Source organism: Chiloscyllium punctatum, chromosome 38, assembly GCF_047496795.1.
Source record: "Chiloscyllium punctatum isolate Juve2018m chromosome 38, sChiPun1.3, whole genome shotgun sequence".
Classification (NCBI taxonomy): domain Eukaryota; kingdom Metazoa; phylum Chordata; class Chondrichthyes; order Orectolobiformes; family Hemiscylliidae; genus Chiloscyllium; species Chiloscyllium punctatum.
In genome coordinates this window covers 62976169-63002573 of record NC_092776.1, presented here as the reverse complement: position 1 = coordinate 63002573, position 26405 = coordinate 62976169, and the positions used below count along the sequence as shown (strand labels likewise).

Genomic DNA, 26405 nt, shown 5'->3' with positions numbered 1-26405 from the left:
AACAAGGACCACTCTTGATAATTTGTTCAAAACCTGCAATTCGTCATATGGGGCTTGTCACAAGGATATTGTTAGTGACAGTTAGTGATAATTATAGACCAGTGAGCCTTACTTCGGTTGTAGATAAAGTGTTGGAAAAGGTTATAAGAAATAGGATTTATAATCATTTAGAGAAGAATAAGTTGATCAGGGATAGTCAACACTGTTTTGTGAAGGGTAGATTGTGCCTCACAAACCTTATTGAGTACTTCGAGAAGATGACCAAGTAGGTGGGTGAGGGTAAGAGTTTGATGTGGTGTATATGCATTTCAGAAAGGTGTTTGATAAGGTTCCTCACGGTAGGCATGGAATGGAGGGTGATTTAGCAGTTTGGATCAGAAATTGGCTGGCTGGTTGATGGGAAATGTTCATCCTAGCATCCAGTTATTCGAGGTGTACTGCAAGGATCTGTTTTGGGGCCACTTCTGTTTGTCATTTTTTATAAATGACCTAGATGAGGGCATAGAGAGATAGGTTAGTAAATTTGCAGATGACACGAAGGTTGGAGGAATTGTGGATAGTGCCGAAGAATGTTGTGGGTTATACAGGGACATAGATAAGCTGCAGAGATTACTTACAGTGTGGAAACAGGCCCTTCGGCCCAACAAGTCCACACCGACCCGCCGAAGCGCAACCCACCCATACCCCTACCCTAACACTACGGACAATTTAGAATGGCCAATTCACCTGACCTGCACATCTTTGGATTGTGGGAGGAAACCGGAGCACCCAGAGGAAACCCACGCAGACACGGGGAGAATGTGCAAACTCCACACAGACAGTCACCTGAGGTGGGAATTGAACCCAGGTCTCTGGCGCTGTGAGGCAGCAGTGCTAACCACTGTGCCACCGTGCCGCCCTAGGTGACAAATTGACTTTAATGTGGAAAGGTGTGAGGTGATTCACTTTGGAAGGAGTAACAGGAATAATGAGTACTGGGCTAATGGTAAAATTCTTGGTAGTGTCTGTACATAGTGTCCATGTACATAGATCCCTGAAAGTTGCCACTCAGGTTGACAGGGTTGTTAAGAAGGCATATGGTGTGTTAACTTTTATTGGTAGAGGGATTGAGTTTTGGAGCCGTGAGGTCATGCAGCTGTACAAAACTCTGGTGCAGCCGCACTTAGAGTATTGCATACAGTTCTGATCACCGCACTATAGGAAGTATGTGGAAGCTTTAGAAAGGGTGCAGAGGAGATTTACTAGGATGTTGCCTGATATGGAGAGAAGGTCTTTTGAGGAAAGGCTGAGGGACTCTATGCTGTTTTCATGAGAGAGAAGAATGTTGAGAGGTGACTTAATTGAGACATATAATCAGAGGGTTAGATAGGGTGGACAGTGAGAGCCTTTTTCCTCAGATGTTAATGGTTAGCACAAAGGGACATAGCTTTAAATTGAGGGGTGATAGGTATAAGAAAAAAAGTCAGAGGTAGTTTCTTTACTCAAAGTAGTAAGGATGTGGAACGCTCTGCCTGCAACAGACTCGCCAACTTTAAGAACGTTTAAATGGTCATTGGATAAACGTATGGATGAAAATGGAATAGTGTAGGATAGATAGGCTTGAGATTGGTTCCACAGTTTGGCGCAACATCGAGGTCCGAAGGGCCTGTACTGTTCTGTAATGTTCTATGTTGTATGACTTCCTATGTTTCACATTTGTTTATCCAAAGGATCAACAAGGCTAGTAGATCTTGCTTAAGAAGGTGCTGAAAATGTGTTGCTGGAAAAGCGCAACAGGTCAGGCAGCATCCAAGGAACAGGAGAATTGACGTTTCGGGCATAAGCCCTTCTTCAAGAATGAGGAAAGTGTGTCCAGCAGGCTAAAATAAAAGGTAGGGAGGAGGGACTTGGGGGAGGGGCGTTGGAAATGCGATAGGTGGAAAGAGGTCAAGGTGAGGGTGATAGGCCAGAGTGGGGTGGGGACAGAGAGGTCAGGAAGAAGATTGCAGGTTAGGAAGGCGCCTTCCTCATTCTTGAAGAAGGGCTTATGCCCGACACGTCGATTCTCCTGTTCCTTGGATGCTGCCTGACCTGCTGCGCTTTTCCAGCAACACATTTTCAGCTCTGATCTCCAGCATCTGCAGTCCTCACTTTCTCCTTGCTTAAGAAGGTTGCTTGATATGGGGCATCAAGTGGAAGGCTAACAGTGGATGTGTTGAGCAGATCGTAATTGATCATTATCAAGTGAGGGGCGGCAAGGATGATTTCTAGCTTGTGGGTTTTCATCAGTTAAAGGATATATGTAGGATATTTGTGAAGATTGGCAGCCAAGGAAGAGGTATGGGTGGAGGGTTCCTGTTATTGATACACATTGTTGCACTCAGCTGAGTATCGGCAAGAAGTATATGTGATGGCTCAAGCCAGACATGGTGCTCTGTTCCAGTGTTATTAGACAAGCACTGAGATCCAGAGTGTTGAGAAGTGGCACCAGAAGCACAATCAAGTGGAAACTCCAGAATTTAATTATTGAGGATACTTGAGGAACTGATACCCCTATAAACACCAGCAAGGGAATTTTAACTTAAGTTTAACAGGTAGGAAACCCACAGGCTAAGGTGGAACATCAATGGAAAGTAGAGTGAACAGCCAATGGGGAACTTCAAACCAACGTCTACAGGAAAACAACACATATGGACCAAATACTGAACTACAGAAGCAATCATCCCAACATCCACAACCGAAGCTGCATCAGAACATTATTTCAACGAGACAACACACACTGCAGCACAGAAGAACTACGCAGAGCAGAAGAAAATCACCTATCCCAAGTATTCAAAAAGAATGGGTAACGAATGAACACAGTCCGCCGATTTCTCAGCAAAAAACCCAAACAAGCAGACAAAACACATCCAGAAACCCTAGCCACTCTCCCCTACATCAAAGACATCTTGGAAATGACTGCCAGACTACTCAGACCCCTTGGCATCATGGTAACCCACAAGCACACTAAAACAGCAGCTATTGAACATGAACAGACAACGAGCAAAACTAATGTCATTTACAAAATATCGTGCAAGAACTGTAACAAACACTACATTGGACAACAGGCAGAAAACTAGTCACCAGGATACATGAACATCAACTAGCCACAAGACGACGTGACCCTCTCTCACTCTTATCCTTCCATACAGATAAGGAAAAACACTACTTCGACAGGGACAACATATCCATCCTAGGTCAAGCCAAACAGACACGCACGAGAATTCCTAGAAGCATGGCGTTCCAACCAGAACTCTATCAACAAACACATAGAGTTAGACCCTATCTACCACGGCGGCACGGTGGCACAGTGGTTAGCACTGCTCCCTCACAGCGCCAGAGACCCGGGTTCAATTCCCACCTCAGGCGACTGACTGTGTGGAGTTTGCACGTTCTCCCCGTGTCTGCGTGGGTTTCCTCCGGGTGCTCCGGTTTCCTCCCACAGTCCAAAGATGTGCAGGTCAGGTGAATTGGCCATGCCAAATTTCCTGTAGTGTTAGGTAAGGGGGGTAGATGTCGGGGTATGGGCGGGTTGCGGTAGGGTCGGTGTGGACCTGTTGGGCCGAAGGGTCTGTTTCCACACCGTAAGTAATCTAAAATAATCTAATCTAATACCACTCCCTGAGAAAAAAGAACAGGAAGTGACATCACAACCTGAAGAAACCCAAACATATAAATAGAAAGCAGAAATTATCAGCAGTGCTTCGCCTGGAGACCCACTGAAGATGTTACCTCGTAGGGTGACGAAACGTCTGGAAGTTAACCTTCCAACTCAGCGAGCAAACCTACATCCAGAACCTCAACCTGAGCTACAAATCTTCTCAAAACTCGCTAAGGAAGTAAAGTTGTGTTAAACTAACATTGCACGCAATGGCCATATTAGTTGGCTAAATTAGGGCACAATTTCAATGACTCTTCTGTATTTGAAAGAATTTGGTAAGAAATTTATTTTTTAAAACCTCTGTCTTACCAATGACATTGAAGTAAAATGCGTTTGATTATGTTTTAGAAATTAACTATATATTCTTTTGCCTCCTCCACTGACATAGTAAACTTTGTGATATAGGTACAGCAGCCTTATAACTATAAGGGTAAATTCAGTAATTCTAAGTTAATGTTAGAAAACTGAGCTTGAAAGCAGCATATGATAGTTTTATCTATTTTTTTCTATCAAGCTCGTGATGTTTCAAGTTCTAAGTGATGATAAGCAGCAGCCATTTAGAAGAACATGAAGAGAATGTTTGTGACATCTAGAAAGTTTGTAAGACATGGGTCTCTGGGTATGTCCGACACTTTGGAAATCCTAGTTTGTGTCCAGACATTGGCAAGTGAATGAGTGTATTCTTCTGAATCCACCCTGAACCATGCGTTGGATCCAAATTTTAATGTGTTTTAACAGGAATCGAAAAAGAATTTCAAGATGGACTTTGGTGATGGTTTGCTCTTTGTAAGTTAATGGTGTGTTTTCTTCTCATTTCAGACAGATGTTGCCAATACAATGTGTGGCTATAAAACACTGAATGAGCAAGTAAGTATTTCTTAACATTAAGAAAAGATTTTTCCTTTCCATTTTCAGCTCCCTTCTCCTTTCTCTTCTCCCAAAAGCTCAGCTTTTGGCTATGCTGAAACCTAGCACTTGTCAGTTGGGTTCACCCAGATCATTTGGTTTCAGAACTCATTACCGTCTTTAGATTAGATTAGATTACTTAGAGTGGAAACAGGCCCTTCGGCCCAACAAGTCCACACTGACCTGCCGAAGCGCAGCCCACCCATACCCCTACATTTACCCCTTACCTAACACTACGGGCAATTTAGCATGGCCAATTCACCTGACCTGCACATCTTTGGACTGTGGGAGGAAACCGGAGCACCCGGAGGAAACCCACGCAGACACATGGGGAATGTGCAAATTCCACACAGTCAGTCGCCTGAAGCGGGAATTGAACCCAGGTCTCTGGCGCTGTGAGGCAGCAATGCTAACCATTGTGCCACCATGCTACCCCAAGAAAAGTTGTAGAGTCATACAGCATGGAAACAGATCCTTTGATCCAATTAGTCCATGCCAACCATGTTCCACAACCAAACTAGTCCAACTTGCCTGTATTTGATCCATATTCTTCCAAATCTTTCCTATTCGTGTATTTATCCAAATTTCTTCTAAATGTTCTAACTGTACCTGCATCCACACTTCCTCTGGCAGTTCATTCCACACATGTTGAAAAAAGTTGCCGTTCTAGTTGCTTTCTCCTCATCTTAAAATATGGCCCCTAGTTTTGAATTACCTCACTCTCAGGAAAAGACCCTTGCTTATTCACCTTAATTATGCCCCTCATGATTTTATAAATTTCTATAAGATTCCATATGTTTAACAAAACTTGCTCCCTTGGCCTCACATCTGCACTTGACTGAGTCAATTAAGTTTGGCAGAAAGTCCTCCAGTGATGAGAGTCATTATCTACAATAATTCATGAGAATAGTTCATAAGTGGTATCTCAAGGGCAATCAGACATTGGTGATAAACATTAACATTGTTCGTGTACTGAAAGTTTATTCTAATAATCATCAATGGGTGTTAACAGGATACTCCAAATCCAAGCATGCTAAGACAGAGCAGCATGGTGGTTCAGTGGTTGGTATTGCTGCCTTGCAGCACCAGGGACTTGGGTTCAGTTCCATCCTTGGGTGACTCTGTGGAGTTTGCACTTTCTCCTTGCATTTGTGTGGATGATAATGAAATGAAGGATGTGTAGGTTAGTTTGATCTAAGAGTAGGGTAACACATTGGCACAACATCAAGGTCTGAAGGCCTGTATTGTGCTGCACTGTTCTATGTTCCTCCCACAGTCCAAATATGTGCAAGTTAAGTGGATTGGCCATGCTAAATTATCCATAGTGTCCAAAAATGTACAGGCTAGGTGGATTAGCTGTGGAAATGCAGTGTTACAGGAATAGTGGTGGGTTTGCGGGGTGGGGTTGTAGTCTAGATGGGATGCTCTTCAGAGGGTCAGTGTGGATTCGATGGACAGAATGGCCTGCTTCCACACTGTAGGGATTCTATGACGCCTAAATTAAATGTTATAGTGCATGTTATACTGACATAGAATGGGCACAGTGATGACATTAGGACATACGAATTAGGAGCAGAAGGTCAGCCCCTCTAGTCTGTTCTGCCATTCATTGTGATCATGACTGATCTGTTTGTGTTTTGAATTACACATTCTACTAATCTGCAAAAAGCCTTGATTCCCCAACTAAAAAACAATTCAGCTTTGTCTTAAAATTATTCAATGACCCCCACCTCCATCAGCTTCTAAGGCAGTGTTCCAAAGTGTCTCAACCACAGGTTGTAAGGAGAAACCAGAGGTCTATAGACCTGTGAGTCTGACTTCAGCTGTGGTTAAATTGTTGGAAGTGATTATAAAATATAGGATTTATGGACATTTAGAGGAGCAAAAATTGATTAGATAGTTAGCATGATTTTGTGTGAGCAAAGTCCTGTCTCTCAAGCTATCAAATAGTTAGATTAGATTACTTACAGGCCCTTCGGCCCAATAGGTCCACACCGTCCTTCCGAAGAGCAATGCACCCAGACTCATTACATTTACCCCTTCACGTAACACCACGGGCAATTTAGCACGGGCAATTTAGCATGGCCAATTCACCTAACCTGCACATTTTTGGATTGTGGGAGGAAACCCACGCAGACACTGGGAGAATGTGCAAACTCCACACAGACTGTTGCCTGAGGTGGGAATTGAACCCGGGTCTCTGACGCTGTGAGGCAGCAGTGCTAACCACTGTACCACCGTGCCGCCCGTGACGATGTTAGACGCTGTTGACGTGGATTTTAGTAAAACCTTCGACAATGTTCTGCATGGTCACCTTGCTTCAGGAAGTATGTTATTAAACAGGACAGATTGCAAAAGAAATTTACAAGGATGTTGACAGTACTCAAGGGTCTGAGTTATAGGGAGAGTTTCGGCAAACTAGGACATTTTTCTTTAGGCCGTAGGAGACTGAGAGGGGATCCTATAGAACATAGAACATTACAGCACAGTACAGGTCCTTTGGCCCTCGATGTTGCACCAACCTGTGAAACCAATCTGAAGCCCATCTAACCTACACTATTCCATTATCGTCCAGGCAGGGTATTCCACACCCTTCCTCCTCTGAGTGAAGAATCTGCTCTGAAATCTGTCCTATATCTATCATCCCTCAATTTAAAGGTTTAAATGTCCCCTCATGCTAGCCATCATCATCCAAGAAAAAAGGCTTTCACTATCCACCCTATCTAATCCTCTGATCATCTTGTAGAATCTTATACATTTCTATAAGGTAGTATTCTATAAGTTCATGACATGCATGGGTAGGGTGAATGCACTCTGTCTTTTTCTCAGGGTTGGGAATTGCAGACTAGAGGGCATCATTTGAAGGTCAGAGGGGAAAGTATAAAAGGGAACCTCAGGGACAACTTTTTACACAGAAGGTGGTATATATATGGAATTAACTGCTGGCAGAAGTTGTTGAGATGGGTACATAAACAACATTTTAAAGGCATTTGGACAAATACATGGATAGGAAAGCTTTAGAAAGATATGAGCCAAGTGCAGGGACATAGTGTTAGCATAGGTGAACATTTTGGTTGGCGTGGACCAGTTTAGGCCAAAGGACCTGTCTCCATGCTATAGGACTCTTTGACTCTGAATGGGTCAATGGGCTAAAACAATTGGCAGATGGATTTCAACCTGGATAAATTGTGGGAGGCACGGTGGCACAGTGGTTAGCACTGCTGCCTCACAGCGCCAGAGACTGGGTTCAATTCCCACCTCAGGCAACTGACTGTGTGGAGTTTGCACATTCTCCTTGTGTCTGCGTGGGTTTCCTCCCACGATCCAAAAATGTGCAGGTTAGGCCATGCTAAATTGCCTGTAGTGTTAGGCGAAGGGGTAAGTGTAGGGGAATGGGTCTAGGTGGGTTGTGCTTCGGCGGGTTGGTGTGGACTTGTTGGGCCGAAGGGCCTGTTTCCACAATAAGTAATTTAACCTAATCTTAAAAAAAAAATGTGAGGTATTGCATTTTGGTACAACAAACAAAGGTAGAACTTATATAGTTAATGATGGGGCCTTGGGTAGTGTTGTAGAACAGAGATTCCTCGGAGTGCATCTGCATAATTCTTTGAAGTTTGCGTCACACAAAGGCACTTAGCATGCTTGCCTTCATTGATCAGGTGTATCCCAGAAAATCATGTTGAAGTTGACATTGGTGAGGCCTTTTCTGGAATACTGTCTCTAGTTCTGGTCACTGACTTATAGGAAAGATATTATTAAGCTGGAGAGGGGTCAGAAGAGATTTACTAGAATGTTGCTGGGTATAGAAGATTTGAACTATAAAGAAAGGCTGGGACTTCTTTCTCTGGAGCATAAGGTTGAGAGGCGACCTGGTAGCAGCTTATAAAACAGTGTTGGGTTTGGACAGACTTAATGGTAGTAGCTTTTTCCCAGGATGTGGGGTTTCAAGAGTAGGGGGCAAGTTTATAAGGTGAGAGGAGAAAGATTTAAAAAAGACATGCGGGGCGAATGTTTTACACAGTGGGTGGTTCACATGTGGAATAAACGTCCTGAAGATGGGAGTACAATTACAGTGCTTAAAAGACATTTGGATAAGAACATGAACTTCATTCCATACGCAAACTACCACTGTGTAAAAATAAATAGATATCTATAAAATAATGGGCGGCACGGTGGCACAGTGGTTAGCACTGCTGCCTTACAGCACCAGAGACCTGGGTTCATTTCCCGCCTCAGGCGACTGACTGTGTGGAGTTTGCACATTCTCCCCGTGGGTTTCCTCCAGGTGCTCCGGTTTCCTCCCACAGTCCAAAAATGTGCAGGTTAAGTGAATTGGCCATGCTAAGTTGCCCGTAGTGTTAGGTGCAGGGGGAAATGGAGGGGAATGGGTCTGGGTGGATTGCACTTCGGTTGGGCTGAAGGGTCTGTTTTCACACTGTAAGTAATCTAATCTTATAGTGGAGGAGGTCCTGGATATCTTAGAACGCATCAAGGTGGGTAAATCCATGGAACCTGATCAGGTGTATCCCAGAACTTTATAGGAAGCTACGGAAAGTGGGTTGCTGACATATTTGTATCATTGATAACCATTGGTGAGGGAGACTGGGGTTCAGATTGATAGTTCCTTATACATGGAGTCACAGGTAGAAAGGATAACGAAGGAAGTATTTGGTGCACTTGCCTTTATTGATCAATCCATTGAGTATACGTGTATAGAGTACTGAGTATACGTCTATAGAGGGCTCAAAGTTTGTGAGAAGATTTGTAGCTCGGGTCTCGTTGTTGTGGTTCTGTTCGCCGAGCTGGGAGTTTGTGTTGTAGACGTTTTGTCCCCTGTTTACGTGACATCCTCAGTGCTTGGGAACCTCTTGTGAAGCGCTTCTGTGATGTTTCCTCCGGCATTTATAGTGGTTTGAAAGAACAATACTGGCCAAGGGACTCGACTACAACCACAGGGACGCCAAGACAGCAGACTTCCTAGTAGCACTAGAATGCACACTCAGGAACAATGGACTGACAGAAGAGACACAACAAACAGTGAGACAAAGTATCGTACCTCTGATAACAAGGAAAAGACAAACACATAACCTCAACACCAAGGAGAGGGAAGCACTAAAATCACTAAGAAACGATAAGAACACAATCATACTACCAGCAGACAAAGGCAGAATGACGGTCATCCTGGACAAAGCAGAGTACATCCAAAAAGCACAACAACTACTTGCAGATACCAACACCTACCAAAAGAGGGAGTTTGACCCCACCCCACAGCTCACCAATAGGATAAACAACGCACTGAGGAACCTACAAAAAATGGACAGATAACCAGGTGTGACCTACAAAGAATGAAACCTGAAAGCAACAACACCCCCAGATTCTATGGACTACCTAAAGTGCACAAACCAGACATCCCACTCAGACCCATAGTATCATTACCAGGGACACCATCATACAAACTGGCTAAAGAACTACAGAAACTGAAACACCTGATCAGCGGATCCAGACACACTATACAGTCAACACAGGAATTCTTGGACATCATCAGAAATATACACATAGACAAGGAAGAAACTATGGTCTCATTCGATGTAACGGCACTGTTCACCTCTATCGACAAAACCCTAGCCAGAGAAACAATAGCCAACCTGCTGAACATACAGAACAGACAACAGGACGTTGAACCTATCAACAAAGACGGCATACTCAAACTACTGGACCTGTGCCTCACAACACATTTCACATTCAACAAACAAATCAACGGCACACCATGGGCTCACCCATCTCCGGACTCATAGCAGAAGCGGTAATGCAAAGATAGAACAAACAGTCTTACCGCAAATTCAACCCAAACTCTGGGTCAGATATGTGGATGACACCTTTGTAATCATTAAAAACACAAATGGAGAACACACACCAGATCATCAACGCCACACTCACAGGAATCCGATTCACTAGAGAGGAAGAAAAGGACAACCAACTCCCATTCCTAGACGTGATGGTACAGAGAACACCGAATGGAGAATTCACCACAAAGGTATACAGGAAAGCCACACACACAGACCAAGTCCTGAACTACGAAAGCAACCACCCCAACACACACAAAAGAAGTTGCATCAAGACACTATTCAAAAGGGCCACAACACACTGCAGTACATCAGAACTGCAAAAAGAGAAAGAAGAACACCTCTACAATGTATTCGCCAAAAACGGATACCCCCGCAATTTCATCAACAGATGCCTAAGGGAAAGACAACGGAAAGAGGACATGCGGCAACCCAAAGGACTAGCCACACTACCATACATCAAGAGCATTTCCGAACTGACAGCCAGACTACTACGACCACTAGGACTCATAACAGCACACAAACAACAGCCACACTCAGACAACAACTCACCAGGACAAAGGACCCGATACCCAGCGTGAGCAAAACCAATGTAGTGTACAAAATCCCATGCAAGGACTGCATAAGACATTACATAGGACAAACAGGAAGACAGCTAACGATCTGCATTCATGAACACCAACTAGCCACGAAACGACACGACCAGCTACCCTTAGTAGCCACACACACAGATGACAAGCAACATGAATTTGACTGGGACAACACTACAATTATGGGACAAGCCAAACCGAGAACAGCCAGGGAATTCCTAGAGGCATGGCACTCATCCACAGATTCAATCAATAAGCACATCGACCTGGACCCAATATACCGGCCACTGCTACGGACAGCTGGAACTGACAACCGGAAGTGGCAGATTCAAACCAGTATAAATGCTGGAGGAAACATCACTGAAGCGCTTCACAGGAGGCTCCCAAGCACTGAGGATGTCACCTAGACAGGGGATGAAATATCTGCAATACAAATTCCCAGCTCGGCGAACAGAACCACATCTAACCAAGTGGCATTGGTTAGGCCACTTTTGGAAGACTGTGTGCAATTGTAGTTTCCTTGCTATAGAAAAGATTTATGAGGATGTTGTTGAGGTTAGAGGGTTTGATCTACAGGGAGAGGCTGAATAGGCTGGGGTTATTTTATCCTGGAGCATTGGAGGCTGAGAGTTGACCTTAGAGGTTTATAAATAATGAGGGACAATGATCAGGTGAATAGCCATGGTCTTTTTCCCAGGATAGGGGAGTGTGAAACTGGAGGGCATAGGGACCTAAGGGGCAACATTTACAAACAGAGGGTGGTGCACATATGAAATGAACTGCTAGGGGTAGTGGTGGAGGCTGGTGCAATTAACATTTAAAAGGTATCTGGATGGGCATATGAATAGGAACGGTTTAGAGGGATATGGGCCAAATGCCAGCAAGTGGGACTAGATTCGTTTAGGATATCTGGTCAGCGTGGATGAATTAGAATGAAGGGTCTGTTTCTGTGCTGTACAACTCTATGCCTCTATGACTCTATTGTCATGAGATAGCTGTTCATTCAGTATCTTTCTTTGAATTTCTGAATGGCAAATAGAGCAGAGCAACAGCTCCCATTTGCTTTGTGTTGTAGTGAGGTTGCCGCTAAGTTACGGAAGTTATATTGCTTACGTATAAATTGGCTAAGAGTTCTGTGTAGAGGTGGGTTGCTGGTTCTGTATCTCTGATTCCGGTCTGTAAAGCATATCCTGAGTTCTGCATGCAGGCTGATTTCCAGTGTGCAGGCTAATTTTAAGCCTTGCAAAAGATTTTTACAAGGATGTTGCCAGGATTGGAGGATTTGAGCAACAGGGAGAGGTAGAACAGGCTGGGGCTGTTTTCCCTGGAACGTCAGAGGCTGAGGGGTGATCTTATAGAGGTTTATAAAATCATGAGGGGCATGGATTGAGTAAATAGGCAAAGTCTTTTCGCTGGGGTCGGGGAGTCCAGAACTAGAGGCCATAGGTTTAGGGTGAGAGGGGAAAGATATAAAAGAGACCTAAGGGGCAACTTTTTCAGAGGGTGGTACGGGTATAGGATGAGCTGCCAGAGGAAGTTGTGGAGGCTGGTACAATTACAACAGTCAAAGGGCATTTGGATGGGTATATGAATAGGGAAGGGTTTGGAGGGATAAAGGCTGGGTGCTGGCAGGCGGGACTAGTTGGGGGTGGGATATCTGGCCGGCATGGACAGGTTGGACCGAAGGGTCGGTTTCCATCTCTGTGACTCTCTGAAAAGTTCACTGAACATTTTTCTTGATGTTTGTCGCATTTGTCGAGAATGTCTGGCATGCATTCAGTACTGGCACAAATTGCATTCTGCCAATACTTTCATCAAGCAATTAAGAGGAAGTGATTCATATTTCACATTTTCTCCACAGCGTTTCACTGTCCTTCAAATCATCTATGTCGGTGGGTGTACAGACGCGGTGCTGAATTGGTTCTTGGGACACTATGCAGCCATGGCTGCCATTCTGTTTGGTATAATAGCACCACAGGTAACCTTTGCTTTAATATAGGCTTATTTCATGATAAAGTATAAAATCATCAATTCTTACTGAATTTTGCTTGTCCTCACTGGGCCTGGTGCTTATTCCCTGTGGATATATATGATATCCCAGCTCCCTCGCAGACTGATCAGCCTTAATCCATAAGTAAATGAATCACTTGCATTTGCTTCTTACTATCATTCAGCACAAGAAGCAATTGATTGTTTTTAATGTTGAAACAAAAGGGATATTAGCTAGTTAAAGCACAAAATAAATCCTGATACACATGCCATCCTCTTTCAATACACTCCTAAAATGGTTATAAGTCAGACAGATCATTCTGTCCACCATATCTGGCTCTCTGAAGAAGCAGTTTACTTAATGGTAATTCCCACTTATTCCTCATAGCCCTGCAAAATTTTCCTTTTCCTTTCGTGATCTGATTCCCTCTTGAATTCCGTGATTAAATCTGTCACCACCTTGTGGTTAGACAATGCATTCAACATACAAACAACTCATCAGAGGTTTTGCCTCATTTTACCCTTTCTCCGTTACCTTAAATCTCTGCTGTGGGAACAGCTTTTCTCATTTTCGTCATTTCCGCCACATCCAAACGGATCCCACCACCAAGGATATATTTCCCTCCCCACCCCATCAGCGTTCCGGAAAGACCACTCCCTCCGCAACTCCCTTGTCAGATCCACACCCCCCACCAACCCAAACTCCACTCCCGGCACCTTCCCCTGCAACCGCAAAAAATGCAAAACTTGTGCCCACACCTCCCCCCCTCACTTCCCTCCAAGGCCCCAAGGGATCCTTCAATATCCATCAGAAATTCACCTGCACCTCCACACACATCATTTACTGCATCCGCTGCACCCGATGTGGCCTCCTGTACATTGGGGAGACAGGCCGCCTACCTTCGGAATGTTTCAGAGAACACCTCTGGGACACCCGGACCAACCAACCCAACGGCCCCGTGGCTGAACACTTTAACTCCCCTCCCACTCCGCCAAGGACATGCAGGTCCTTGGCCGCCTCCGCCGCCAGACCATGGCAACATGACGCCTGGAGGAAGAGCGACTCATCTTCTGCCTAGGAACCCTCCAACCACATGGGATGAATGTGGATTTCTCCAGCTTCCTCATTTCCCCTCCCCCCACCTTTTCTCAGTACCGCCTTCTTGACCAGCAATCTTCTTCCTGACCTCTCCACCTCCACCCCCCACCCCTTCTCCGGCCTATCACCCTCCCTTAACCACCTTCCACCTATCACATTCCCAACGCCCCTCCCCCAAGTCCCTCCTCCCTACCTTTTATCTTAGCCTGCTTGGCACACCCTCCTCATTCCTGAAGAAGGGCTTATGCCCAAAACGTCGATTCTCCTTCTCCTTTGCTACCTGACCTGCTGCGCTTTTCCAGCAACACATTTTTAAGCTCTGATCTCCAGCATCTGCAGTCCTCACTTTCTCCTAACAGCTTTTCTCAGTCTACTCTGTTCAGACCCTTCAATGCTTGAATACCCCTATTAAATCTCCTCTCGATCCTTTCTATTGAGAACAGTCCTAATCTCTGAAATCTACCTGCTTGGTTATTCCTGTGAATCTTTATTTCACCTTATGTAATGTGGAGCACACACAATAGGGACGTGCTTTGGCTGAGAATGATCTGTTGTTTTAAACAGGTTTGATGGAGCTTGATTTCTTTTTGTATTCATTCCCCTTCTGATAAAGGATGTTGTGAAACTTGAAAGGGTTCGGAAAAGATTCACAACGATGTTGCCATAGTTGGAGGATTGAGCTGTAGGGAGAGGCTGAATAGGCTGAAGCTGTTTTTCCTGGCCGTTTGGAAACTGAGGGTGACATTATAGTGGTTTATAAAATCATAAAGGGCATGGATAGGATAAGTAGACAAGGTATTTTCCCTGGCGTGGGGGAGTCCAGAACTAGAGGGCATAGTTTTAGGCTGAGAAGGAAGAAATTTTAAAAATACCTAAAAGGCAACTTTTTCACTGTGTGGTGCATGTATGGAATGAGCTGCCAGAGGAAGTGGTGGAGGCTGGTACAATTAAAACATTTAAAAGGCATCTGGATAGGTATATGAATAGGAAGTGTTTAGAGGGATATGGGCCAAGTGCTGGCAAATTATGTTCAGATATCTGGCTGGCATGGACGAGTTGGACCAAAGGGTCTGTTTCCATGCTGTAAATCTCTATGATTCTATGACAATGGTTGCATGAGTATTTCTGGAAGAGGGCACATTTTGTTGTAGCTTTTTCTCTTGCATTTGTCATCACAATTTGCAGGTAATACCAAAATAAAGGAAAAAGATTTACATTGTATGAGAGGAGAATGCTGATTGGCAAGTGAACTCTGGTGGCAGTATTGCTGTGAAGGATGCATCAGTTAATGTTGGGAAGGCAATGACATAGTGTTTTGTCACTGTACCAGTAATCCACGTAATGCTTGGGGACCTGGATTTGAATCCTGCCGCAGCATAGAGTCGTACAGTCATACAGATGTACAGCATGGAAGCAGATCCTTCGGTCCAACTCGTCCATGCCGACCAGATATCCCAACCCAATCTAGTCCCATCTGCCAGCACCTGGCTCATATCCCTCCAAACCTTTCCTTTTCACATACCCATCCAGATGCCTTTTAAATGTTGCAATTGTACTCTCCTCACCACTTCCTCTGGCAGCCCATTCCATGCACGTACCACCCTCTGAGTGAAAAAGTTGCCCTTAAGTCTCTTTTATATCTTTCCCCTTTCACCCTAAATCTAGTTCTGGATTCCCCCACCCCAGGGATGCCCCTCATGATTTTATAAACCTTTACAGGGTCACCCCTCAGCCTCAGATGCTCCAGGGAAAACAGCTCCAGCCTGTAGAACCTCCCCCTATAGCTCAAATCCTCCAACCCTGGCAACATCCTTGTAAATCTTTTCTGAACCCTATCAAGTTTCACAACATCTTTCCGATAGGAAGGAGACCAGAACTGCACACAGTGTTCCAACAGTGGCCTAATCATTGTCCTGTACAGCCGCAAAATGACCTCCCAACTCCTGTACTCAATACTCTGACCAATAGAGGAAAGCATACCAAATGCCACCTTCACTATCCTATCTGCCTGCAACTCCACTTTCAAGGAGCTATGAACCTGCACAACAAGGTCTCTTTGTTCAGCAACACTCCCTAGGACCTTACCATTAAGTGTATAAGTCCTGCTAAGATTTGCTTTCCCAAAATGCAGCACCTCATCTTTATCTAAACTCCATCTGCCACTTCTCAGCCCATTGGCCCATCTCATCAAGATCCTGTTGTAATCTGAGATAACCTTCTTCGCTGTCCACTACACCTCCAATTTTGAGATTAGATTAGATTAGATTTCTAACAGTGTGGAAACAGGCCCTTTGGCCCAACAAGTCCACTCCGAACCTCCGAAGAGTAACCCATCCAGACCCAGTTTCCCTCTGACTAATGCACCTAACACTATGGGGAGTTTGGCATGGCCAATTCACCTAACCTGCACACCTTTGGATTATGGGAGGAAACCGGAACACCCAGAGGAAACCCACGCAGAGACAGGGAACTCCACACAGACAGTTGCCCGAGGCTGGAATTGAGCTGGGGCCCTGTGCTGTGAGGCAGCAGTGCTAACCACTGTGCCACCATGCCGCCCCGGTGTCATCTGCAAACTTACTAACTGTACCTCTTATGCTCGCATCCAAATCATTTACATAAATGATGAAAAGTAGTGGACTCAGCACCGATCCTTGTGGCACTCCACTGGTCATAGGCCTCCAGTCTGAAAAACAACTCTCCACCTCCACCCTCACCCTCTGTCTTCTACCTTTGAGCCAGTTCTGTATCCAAATGGTGAGTTCTCCCTGTATTCCATAAGATCTATCCTTGCTCACAAAGTCTCCCATGCAGAACCTTGTTGAACACCTTACTGAAGTCTACATAGATCACATCTACTGCTCTGCCCTCCTCAAACCTCTTTGTTACTTCTTCAAAAAACTCAATCAAGTTTGTGAGACATAATTTCCAACACACACAGCCATGTTGACTATCCCTAATCAGTCCTTGCCTTTCCAAATACATGTATATCCTGTCCCTCAGGATTCTCTCCAACAACTTGCCTACCATCGACGTCGGGCTCACTGGTCTATAGTTCCCTGGCTTGTCCCTACGACCTTTCTTAAACAGTGGCACCATGTTAGCCAATCTCCAGTCTTCCACACTTCACCTGTGACTATTAATGATACAAGTATCTCAGCAAGCGGCCCAGCAATCACTTCTCTAGCTTCCCACAGAGTTCTCGGATACACCTGATCAGGTCCTGGGGATTTATCCGCTTTTATGCATTTCAAGACATCCAGCACTTCCTCCTCTGTAATATGGACATTTTTCAAGATGTCACCATCTATTTCCCTACATTCTATATCTTCCATCTCCTTTTCCACAGTAAATACTGATACAAAGTACTCGTTTAGTATCTTCCCCCGTCTCCTGCGGCTCTACACGGAGATCCTTGCTGATCTTTGAGGGCCCCTATTCTCTCCCTAGTTACCCTTTTGTCCTTAATGTATTTGTAAAAACCCTTTGGATTCTCCTTAACTCTGCCAAAGCTATCTCACGTCCCCTTTGGAGTAGGATTTTTTTTTTAAATGTCTATAACAAAGCATCTAATTGTTGTAAATTGTTAATTGTTGTAAAAGCCCATGTCTGAGATTAATGTCCTTTAAGGAAGGAAACTGGTCTCTTTACCTGGCCTACTAAATTCATGGAAAAGTGGTTGATCTCTTAACTGCCTTCTGAACTAACCCAACAAGCCACTCGGTTGTATAAAATCAGTATAAAGGCTGAAAAGAAGAAAACTGGGCTCTCTCATTGACCTAGGCACTGGAAATACATTCCTGTCACTCTGCAAGGGCCTCCTTATTAATATCTCGAGGTTTGTGCCAAAATCAGGACAGCTGTGCTATTGGCTAGTCGTACCACAGCCTGACATTGTATGTTAGGTACAAATCATCATGTCAATTGACACTACCATAGCCATCCCTGAGTATATCCTATCCCACAGGCAGTACAAACTCCGCAGTTTTGACAGCATAGTGAGATACAGTCAGGAAAGAGTTGCACTGGGAGTCCTCAAGTTGAGTCTCGATCTTATGTCTTGGCACTAGCTCAACTTTAAGCAAGGAAACCTCCTGCTGATTACACACACAGTCCCTCTCCTTGTACTCCTCCGTCTTGAACACCATTTGGAGGAAGTATTGAGATTAGCAAGAACTCAAATTGTTCTCTGGATGGGGACTTCAGTGTTCATCATAAATAGTAACTTGGCAGCTTCACTACAAACTGAGCTGTTTGACTCCTAAAGGACATTGCAGATAGACTAGATCTGAGGCAGGTAGTGAGGGAACCAAGAGGGTAAAACATACTCTGCATCAACCTAACTTGACCTGCTTGTCACATGACAGTATTGCCAGGAGTGATTATTGCACAATCCTCAAGGAAATGAAGCTTCTCTTCACATTAAGGATATCCTCCATTGTGTTGTGAGGCATGGTCGCCATGCAAAATGAGAGATTTTAAACAGACCTAGCAACTCAAGACTTGACATTAATAAGGCACTGTGCAACAGCCAAATTATATTTGAACATAATCCACATTATTGCCCACTATATTACCCATTCTAACATTACCACCAAGCCAGGAGATCAGCCCTTGCTCAATGGGAATACAGGAGAGTATGGTAGAAGCAACAGCTTGTAGACCGAAAAATGAGGTGTCAACCTAGTGAGGTTACAACATAGGGCTTTTTGCATGCCAAACAGCATAAGCAGCGAGTGATAGATAAAGCTCAGCAATTCCACAACCAATGGATTCACTCTCAGCTCTACAGTCCTGCCACATTCAAGCATGAATGGCAGTGGGCAATTAAACAACTCACTCGAGAAGGAGGCTCCACAATTACCCCATCCTCAATGATATGTGCAAATCTGCAAAAGATGAGGCTAAAGCATTTGTAACAAGAAGAGCCAAGTAGATGGTTCATTGTGGCTTCTTCCAGAGGTCCCCGATGCCAGTCTTCACCCAATTTGTTTCACTCCATGTGATATTATGAATTCTGCAAAGGTTATGTGCCCTGAAAATATTGCTGTAGTAATGCGGATGACGTGGTAGTGAAAGTGCTGCATCCTTAGTTAGCTGTGGCAGTACAGCTATAATATTGACAGCTCCATGACCGTGTAGAAATTGCCGGAGTATGCCTCTTACACAAGCAGGACCAATCCAACTCAACAAATTACCTGCTCCATCAGTCTACTACTGATCATTAATAAAGTGATGGAAGGGGGTTATCAACAATGTTATCAAGCATCATTTGCTTAGTAATAGCCAGCACAGTTTGGGTTTCTTCAGAGCCACTCAACTCCTGATCTCATTATAGCCTTACTCCAAATGTGGACAAAACAGCTGAACTTGAGGTGAGAAGAATTGCCTTCGACATCAAAGCTGCATCTGACCAAGTCTAGTATTAAGGAGTCCGAGCAAAATTAGACTCTGAGAGTCAGAGAAAAAAACTCTGCTGACTGGAGTCATACTTCACATAAAGGAATTTTGTTAGAGGTCAAGTTTCTCCATTCCAGGAGCTCCCTCAGGATGTTTTTTTAAATAAATCGCAGCCAAGACCCTAGTGTTTCTATAGTTCCTCAGGGTAGGAATTTTTTATCCAACCAGATCAAGGATGTTGTCTCACAGTTGAAGCAAGTGACTCCTAACCAAGATTCCTGTTTCAGAGACAGAGCCACTACTATTGCACTACAAGAGCCCTTAGTTCCTCAGGGTGGTGTCCAAGGCCCAACTACCTTCTGTTGCTTTATCAGTCACCATCCCTCCATCATAAGGTCAGAACTGAGGATATATGTTAATGATTGCACAATGATTAGCACCATTTATGACTCCTAAGATCATGAAGTAGTCCAAATCCAAAGGCAGCAAGACTTGGACAACATTCAGGCTTAGGCTCTCAAGTGGCAAGTAACATTCATAACACACAGGTGCCAGATAATGACTACCGCCAACAATAGAGAGGCTAACCATCACCCCAGTCCCACACCTACCCTCGCATCTCTTGGCATGTAATGGTATTGCCATTGCTGAATTCCCCCATTATCAACATCTTGGGGATTAATATTGACTAGAAACTGACTGAGCATTAACATACTGTAGCTACAGAAGTAAGAGAGGCTTGGCATCCTACAGTGAATAACTCTTGTCCTGACTCTCCAAAGCCTGTCTGGCATCTACAGGATAGAAGACACAGGAGCAGAAATTAGGCCATTCAGCCAATTGAGTCTGCTCTGCCATTTAATCGTAGCTGATCAGTTTCTCAACCCCATTCTTCCGCTTTCTCCCTGTAACCCTTGATACTCGAGAAGCTATTTATCTCAGTCTTAAATATACTCAATGACCTGGCCTCCGCAGCCTTCTGTAGCAATGAAGTCCATAGATTCACCACTCTGGCTGAAGAAGTTTCTCCTTGTCTCGGTTACAGTGACCACAACTGCCTCATCTTCACCAAAGCCATGGAGAGGGATGGGAACAGACAGTATGGGAAGATATTTATTGGGGAAAGGGAAATTATACTGCTGTTAGACAGGAGCTGTGGAGTATAAATTGGGCAATGCTCAGCAGAAATGTGGTGGCTGTTTAAGGGGTACTTGTTGCGAGTGTAGGTTAACTTTGTCCCACTGAGGCAAGGAATGGTAAGGTGAAAGAGTCTTGGATGACAAGAGAAGAGGAGCTTCTCATCAAGAGGAAGAAGGAAGCTTTCCTAAGGTTGAGGAAGCAAGGATCTGGGATAGCTTTAGATGATTACAGGGTAGCTAGGAAAGAACTCAAAAATGGATTGAGGAGAGCTAGGAAGGAGCATGAAAAAGCCTTTGTGGGAAGGATTAGGGAAAACCCAAAAGGCGTTCTACATGTACGTGAGGAATAAGAGAATGATCAGAGAGAGAGTAGGGCCGATCAAGGATAGTGTAAGAACTTGTGCCTGGAGTCTGAAGAAGTAGAGGAGGTGGTAAATGAGTTTTTTGCTTCAGTGTTCACTAGAAAGAGGGACCTTGTTGATAGTGAGAACACTGTGGACCAGGTTAATAGGCTTGAACAGATTGATATTAGAAAGCGATGTGCTAGAAATTCTGGGAAGCATCAAGATAGGTAAGTCCTCAGGGCTGAACCAGATGTATCCAAGGTTACTATGGAAAATGAGGAATGAGATTGCTGTACCTCTGGCAATGATCTTTGCATCCTCACTCTCTACAGGAGTAGTACCAGATGACTGGAGGGAGGCAAATGTTGTTCCTCTGTTCAAGAAAGGGAATAGGGAAATCCCTGGGAATTACAGACCAATCATTCTTACATCTGTGGTAAGCAAGGTACTGGAAAGGATTCTGAGAGATAAGATTTATGACTCTTTGGAAAAACAGTTTCATTAAAGATAGCATGACTTTGTGAGGGGCAGGTCATGCCTCACAAGATTTGAGTTCTTTGAGGATGTGACGAGACAAGTTGACAAAAGTCAAGCAGTGAATATGGTGTATATGGATTTCAGTAAGGCATTTGATAAGCTTCCCCACAGTAGTCTGATTCAGAAAGTTAGGAAGAATGGGATACAGGAAAATTTGGCTGTCTGGATACAGAATTGGCTGGCTGAAAGAAGACAGCGAGTGATAGTGGATGGAAAATATTCCACGTGATTAGATTCCCTACAGCATGGAAACAGGCCATTTGGCCTAACAAGTCCACACTGACCCTTTTGAAGAGTAACCCACCCAGACCTATTTCCCTAAATTTACCCCTGACTAAAGCACCTAAAATTGGGGAAATTTAGCATAGTCAATTCACCTGACCTGCACATCTTTGGAGGTCGGTGACCAATGGTCCCCACAGGGATCTGTTCTTGAGCCGCTGCTCTTTGTAATTTTTATGAATGATGTGGATGAAGAAGTGGAAGGGTGGGTTAGCAAGTTTGCCGATGACACAAAGGTCAGTGGTGTTGTAGACAGTGTCGAGGGCTGTTACAACAAGACATTGACAGGATGCAGAGCTGGGCTGAGAAGTGACAGATGGAGTTGATCCTGGATAAATATGAAGTGATTCATTTTGGAAGGTCAATTTTGAATGCTGAAAACAGGGTTAATGACAGGATTCTTGGCAGTGTACAGGTCCTGGTGAAGGGCTTATGCCTAAAACGTCAATTCTCCAGCTCCTCAGATGCTACCTGACCTATGCTTTTCCAGCATAACACTCTCGAGTGTGGAGGAGCAGCAGGGTCTTGGGGTCCATGTACATGGATCCCTCAAAGTTGCCACCCAAGTTGATAAGGTTGTTTTGCCTTTCATTAACAGGGGGATTGAGTTTAAGAGTCATGAGATTTTGCTGCAGCTCTATAAAACAGTGGTTAGAAGCCACAGGGTCGTAGTCATGGGCGACTTCAACTTCCCAAATATTGATTGGAAGCTCTTTAGATCAAGTAGATTGGATGGGGCGGTGTTTGTGCAGTGTGTCCAGGAAGCTTTTCTAACGCAGTATGTAGATTGTCCAACCAGAGGGGAGGCCATATTGGATTTGGTACTCGGTAACGAACCGGGACAAGTGGTGGGCTTGTTGGTGGGTGAACATTTTGGTGATGGCGACCACAATTCTGTGACTTTCACCTTGGTTATGGAGAGAGATAGGTGCGCACAACAAGGTAGATTTTACAATTGGGGGAAGGGAAATTACGATGCTGTAAGACAGGATTTGAGGAGCATACGTTGGGAGCATAGGCTGTCAGGGAAGGATGTGGTGGAAATGTGGGACTTTTTCAAGGAGCAGATACGACGTGTCCTTGATATGTATGTACCGATCAGGCAGGAAAGAAATGGTCGTGTGAGGGAGCCTTGGTTGACGAGGGAGGTTGAATGTCTAGTAAAGAGGAAGAAGGAGGCTTACATAAGGTTGAGGAAACAAGGTTCAGACAGAGCAGTGGAGGGATACAGGATAGCCAGAAGGGACCTGAAGAAAGGGATTAGGAGAGCTAAGAGAGGGCATGAAAAATCCCTGGCGGATAGGATCAAGGATAACCCCAAGGCATTCTATGCATATGTGAGAAACCTGAGAATGACGAGAACGAGGGTAGGTCCGATCAAGGACAGTGGTGGGAGACTGTGTATTGAGTCGGAAGAGATAGGAGAGGTCTTAAACAAGTACTTCTCTTCAGTATTTACGAACGAGAGGGACCGTATTGTTGAAGAGGAGAGTGTGAAACGGACTGATAAGCTAGAAGAGATACCTGTTAGGAAGGAAGATGTGTTGGACATTTTGAACAACTTGAGGATAGACAAGTCCCCCGGGCCTGACGGGATATATCCTAGGATTATGTGGGAAGCAAGAGAGGAAATTGCAGTACCGTTGGCAATGATCTTCTCGTCTTCACTGGCAACTGGGGTGGTACCAGGGGACTGGAGAGTAGCGAATGTTGTGCCCCTGTTCAAAAAAGGGAATAGGGATAACCCTGGGAATTACAGGCCAGTTAGTCTTACTTCTGTGGCAGGCAAAGTAATGGAAAGGGTACTGAGGGATAGGATTTACGAGTATCTGGAAAGACACTGCTTGATTAGGGACAGCCAGCACGGATTTGTGAAGGGTAGGTCTTGCCTTACAAGTCTTATTGAATTCTTCGAGGAGGTGACCAAGCATGTGGATGAGGGTAGAGCAGTGTACATGGATTTTAGTAAGGCATTTGATAAGGTTCCCCATGGTAGGCTTATGCGGAAAGTCAGGAGGCATGGGATAGAGGGAAATTTGGCCAATTGGATAGAAAACTGGCTAACCGGTAGAAGTCAGAGAGTGGTGGTAGATGGTAAATATTCAGCATGGAGTCCAGTTACAAGTGGAGTTCCGCAGGGATCAGTTCTGGGTCCTCTGCTGTTTGTAATTTTTATTAATGACTTAGAGGAGGGAGTCGAAGGGTGGGTCAGTAAATTTGCAGATGATACAAAGATAGGTGGAGTTGTGGACAGTGAGGAGGGCTGTTGTCGGCTGCAGAGGGACTTAGATAGGATGCAGAGCTGGGCTGAGGAGTGGCAGATGGAGTTCAACCCTGTCAAGTGTGAGGTTGTCCATTTTGGAAGAACAAATAAGAATGCGGAATACAGGGTTAATGGTAGGGTTCTTGGTCAGGTGGAGGAACAGAGGGATCTTGGGGTCTATGTACATAGATCTTTGAAGGTTGCCACTCAGGTGGATAGAGTTTGTAAGAAGGCCTATGGAGTATTATCGTTCATTAGCAGAGGGATTGAATTCAAGAGTCGTGAGGTGATGTTGCAGCTGTACAGGACTTTGGTTAGGCCACAGTTGGAGTACTGTGTGCAGTTCTGGTCGCCTCACTTTAGGAAAGATGTGGAAGCTTTGGAGAGGGTGCAGAGAAGATTTACCAGGATGTTGCCTGGAATGGAGAGTAGGTCGTACGAGGATAGGTTGAGAGTTCTCGGCCTTTTCTCGTTGGAACGGCGAAGGATGAGGGGTGACTTGATAGAGGTTTATAAGATGATCAGAGGAATAGATAGAGTAGACAGTCAGAAACTTTTTCCCCGGGTACAACAGAGTGTTACAAGGGGACATAAATTTAAGGTGAAGGGTGGAAGGTATAGGGGAGATGTCAGGGGTGGGTTCTTTACCCAGAGAGTGGTGGGGGCATGGAATGCGCTGCCCGAGGGAGTGGTAGAGTCAGATTCATTGGCGACCTTTAAGCGGCATTTGGATAGGTACATGGATGGGTGCTTAATCTAGGATAGAAGTTCGGCACAACATCGTGGGCCGAAGGGCCTGTTCTGTGCTGTATTGTTCTATGTTCTATGTTCTATGTTTGGAATATTGTGTCCAGTTCTGGTTGCCTCATTATAGGAAGGATGTAGATGCTTTTGAGAGGGTGCAGAGGAGACTTACCAGGATGCTGCCTGGATTGTCTTATGAAGAGAGCTTGAGTGAGCTAGGGCTTTTCACTCTGGAGAGAAGGTAGGTAGGGGTGTACAAGGTAACGAGAGGCATAGATAGAGTGGATAGCCAGAGACTATTTCCCAGGGCAGAAATGGCTGTCATGAGGGGGTCGTAATTTTAAGGTTTTTGGAGGAAGGGGAGAGGTACGTTCTTCACGCAGAGTGTAGTGGGTGCGTGGAATGCACTGCCTGCAGTGGTAGTAGAGTCAGAGCTATTAGGGACATTTAAGCAATTGCTGGACAAGCACATGGGGGGCAGTAAATTGAGGGGTGTGTAGATTAGGTTGATCTTAGATTAAGGTAAATGCTTGGGCACAACATCCTGGGCTGAAGGGCCTGTACTGTGCTGTTTTGTTTTATGTTCTGTTCTGCATATTTCAATTAGATCCTCCCTCATCCTTCTAAACTGTATCGAATATAGACCCAGAGTGCTCAAACGTTCCGCATGTGTTAAGCTTTTCATTCCTGGGACAATTCTTGTGAACCTTCTCTGAACACGCTCCAAGGCCAGTACATTCTTCCTGAGAGATGCGGTCCAAAACTGTGCACAATACTCCAAATGTGGTCTGACCAGAGCCTCAGAAATACATCTCTGCTTTTCTGTTCAAGTCCTTTCAAAATAAATGCCATCAGTGCATTTGCCTTCCTAACTACTGACTCAACCTGCAAGTTTACCTTGAGAGAATCCTGGACTAGAAGGCCCAAATTTCTTTGCACCTTCAGACTTCTGAATTTTCTCCCCATTTAGAAAAAAATCCATGCCCCTGTTCTTCCTACCGAAGTGCATGACCTCACACTTTCCCACGTTGTACTGCATCTGACACTACTTTGCCCATTCTCCTAAATTATCCTAATCTTTCTGCAGCCTCCAGCCTCCTCAATGCTACCGGTCTCTCTACTTATCTTTGTATCATCTGCAAACGTAACCAAAATGCACTCAGTTCCTTCATCTAGATCGTTAATGTGTAAAATGAAAAGCCACGGTCCCAACATTGAGCGTTGCAGAACACCGGCTGCCATCCTGAGAAGGACCCTTTCATCCCCACTCCTTGCTTTCTGCCAGATAGCCAAGCTTCCATCCATGCAAGCACCTTGCTTGTAACACCATGGACCCTGATCTTATTCAGTAGCCTCCTGTGTGGCACCTTGTCAAAGGCTTTCCTGAAGTCCAGGTAGATAACATCCATTGGCTGTCCTTGGTCTAACCTGTTTGTTACTTCCTCAAAGAATTCTAGAAGATTTTTCAGGCATGACCTTCCCTTGATGTAACCATGTTGACTTTACCCTGTTTTATCATACACTTCCAAATATTCAGAAATCTCATCCTTCACAATGGGTTCTAGTGGGTTACCCGTGACTGAGGTTGGG

The 26405-nt window shown here is 44.7% G+C and overlaps 1 protein-coding gene across 2 annotated transcripts in view; it reads left to right on the top strand.

The window, feature by feature from the left end:
• The window catches only part of tspan15 (tetraspanin 15), a 189393-nt gene that overhangs the window by 131255 nt on the left and 31733 nt on the right, over window positions 1-26405 (top strand). For both annotated transcript variants that reach the window (XM_072558013.1, XM_072558011.1), the window contains 2 exons: window positions 4499-4546; window positions 12880-12996. In XM_072558013.1, coding sequence (XP_072414114.1) covers window positions 4499-4546; window positions 12880-12996 — 165 coding nt within the window. The remainder of the gene's footprint in view (window positions 1-4498; window positions 4547-12879; window positions 12997-26405) is intronic.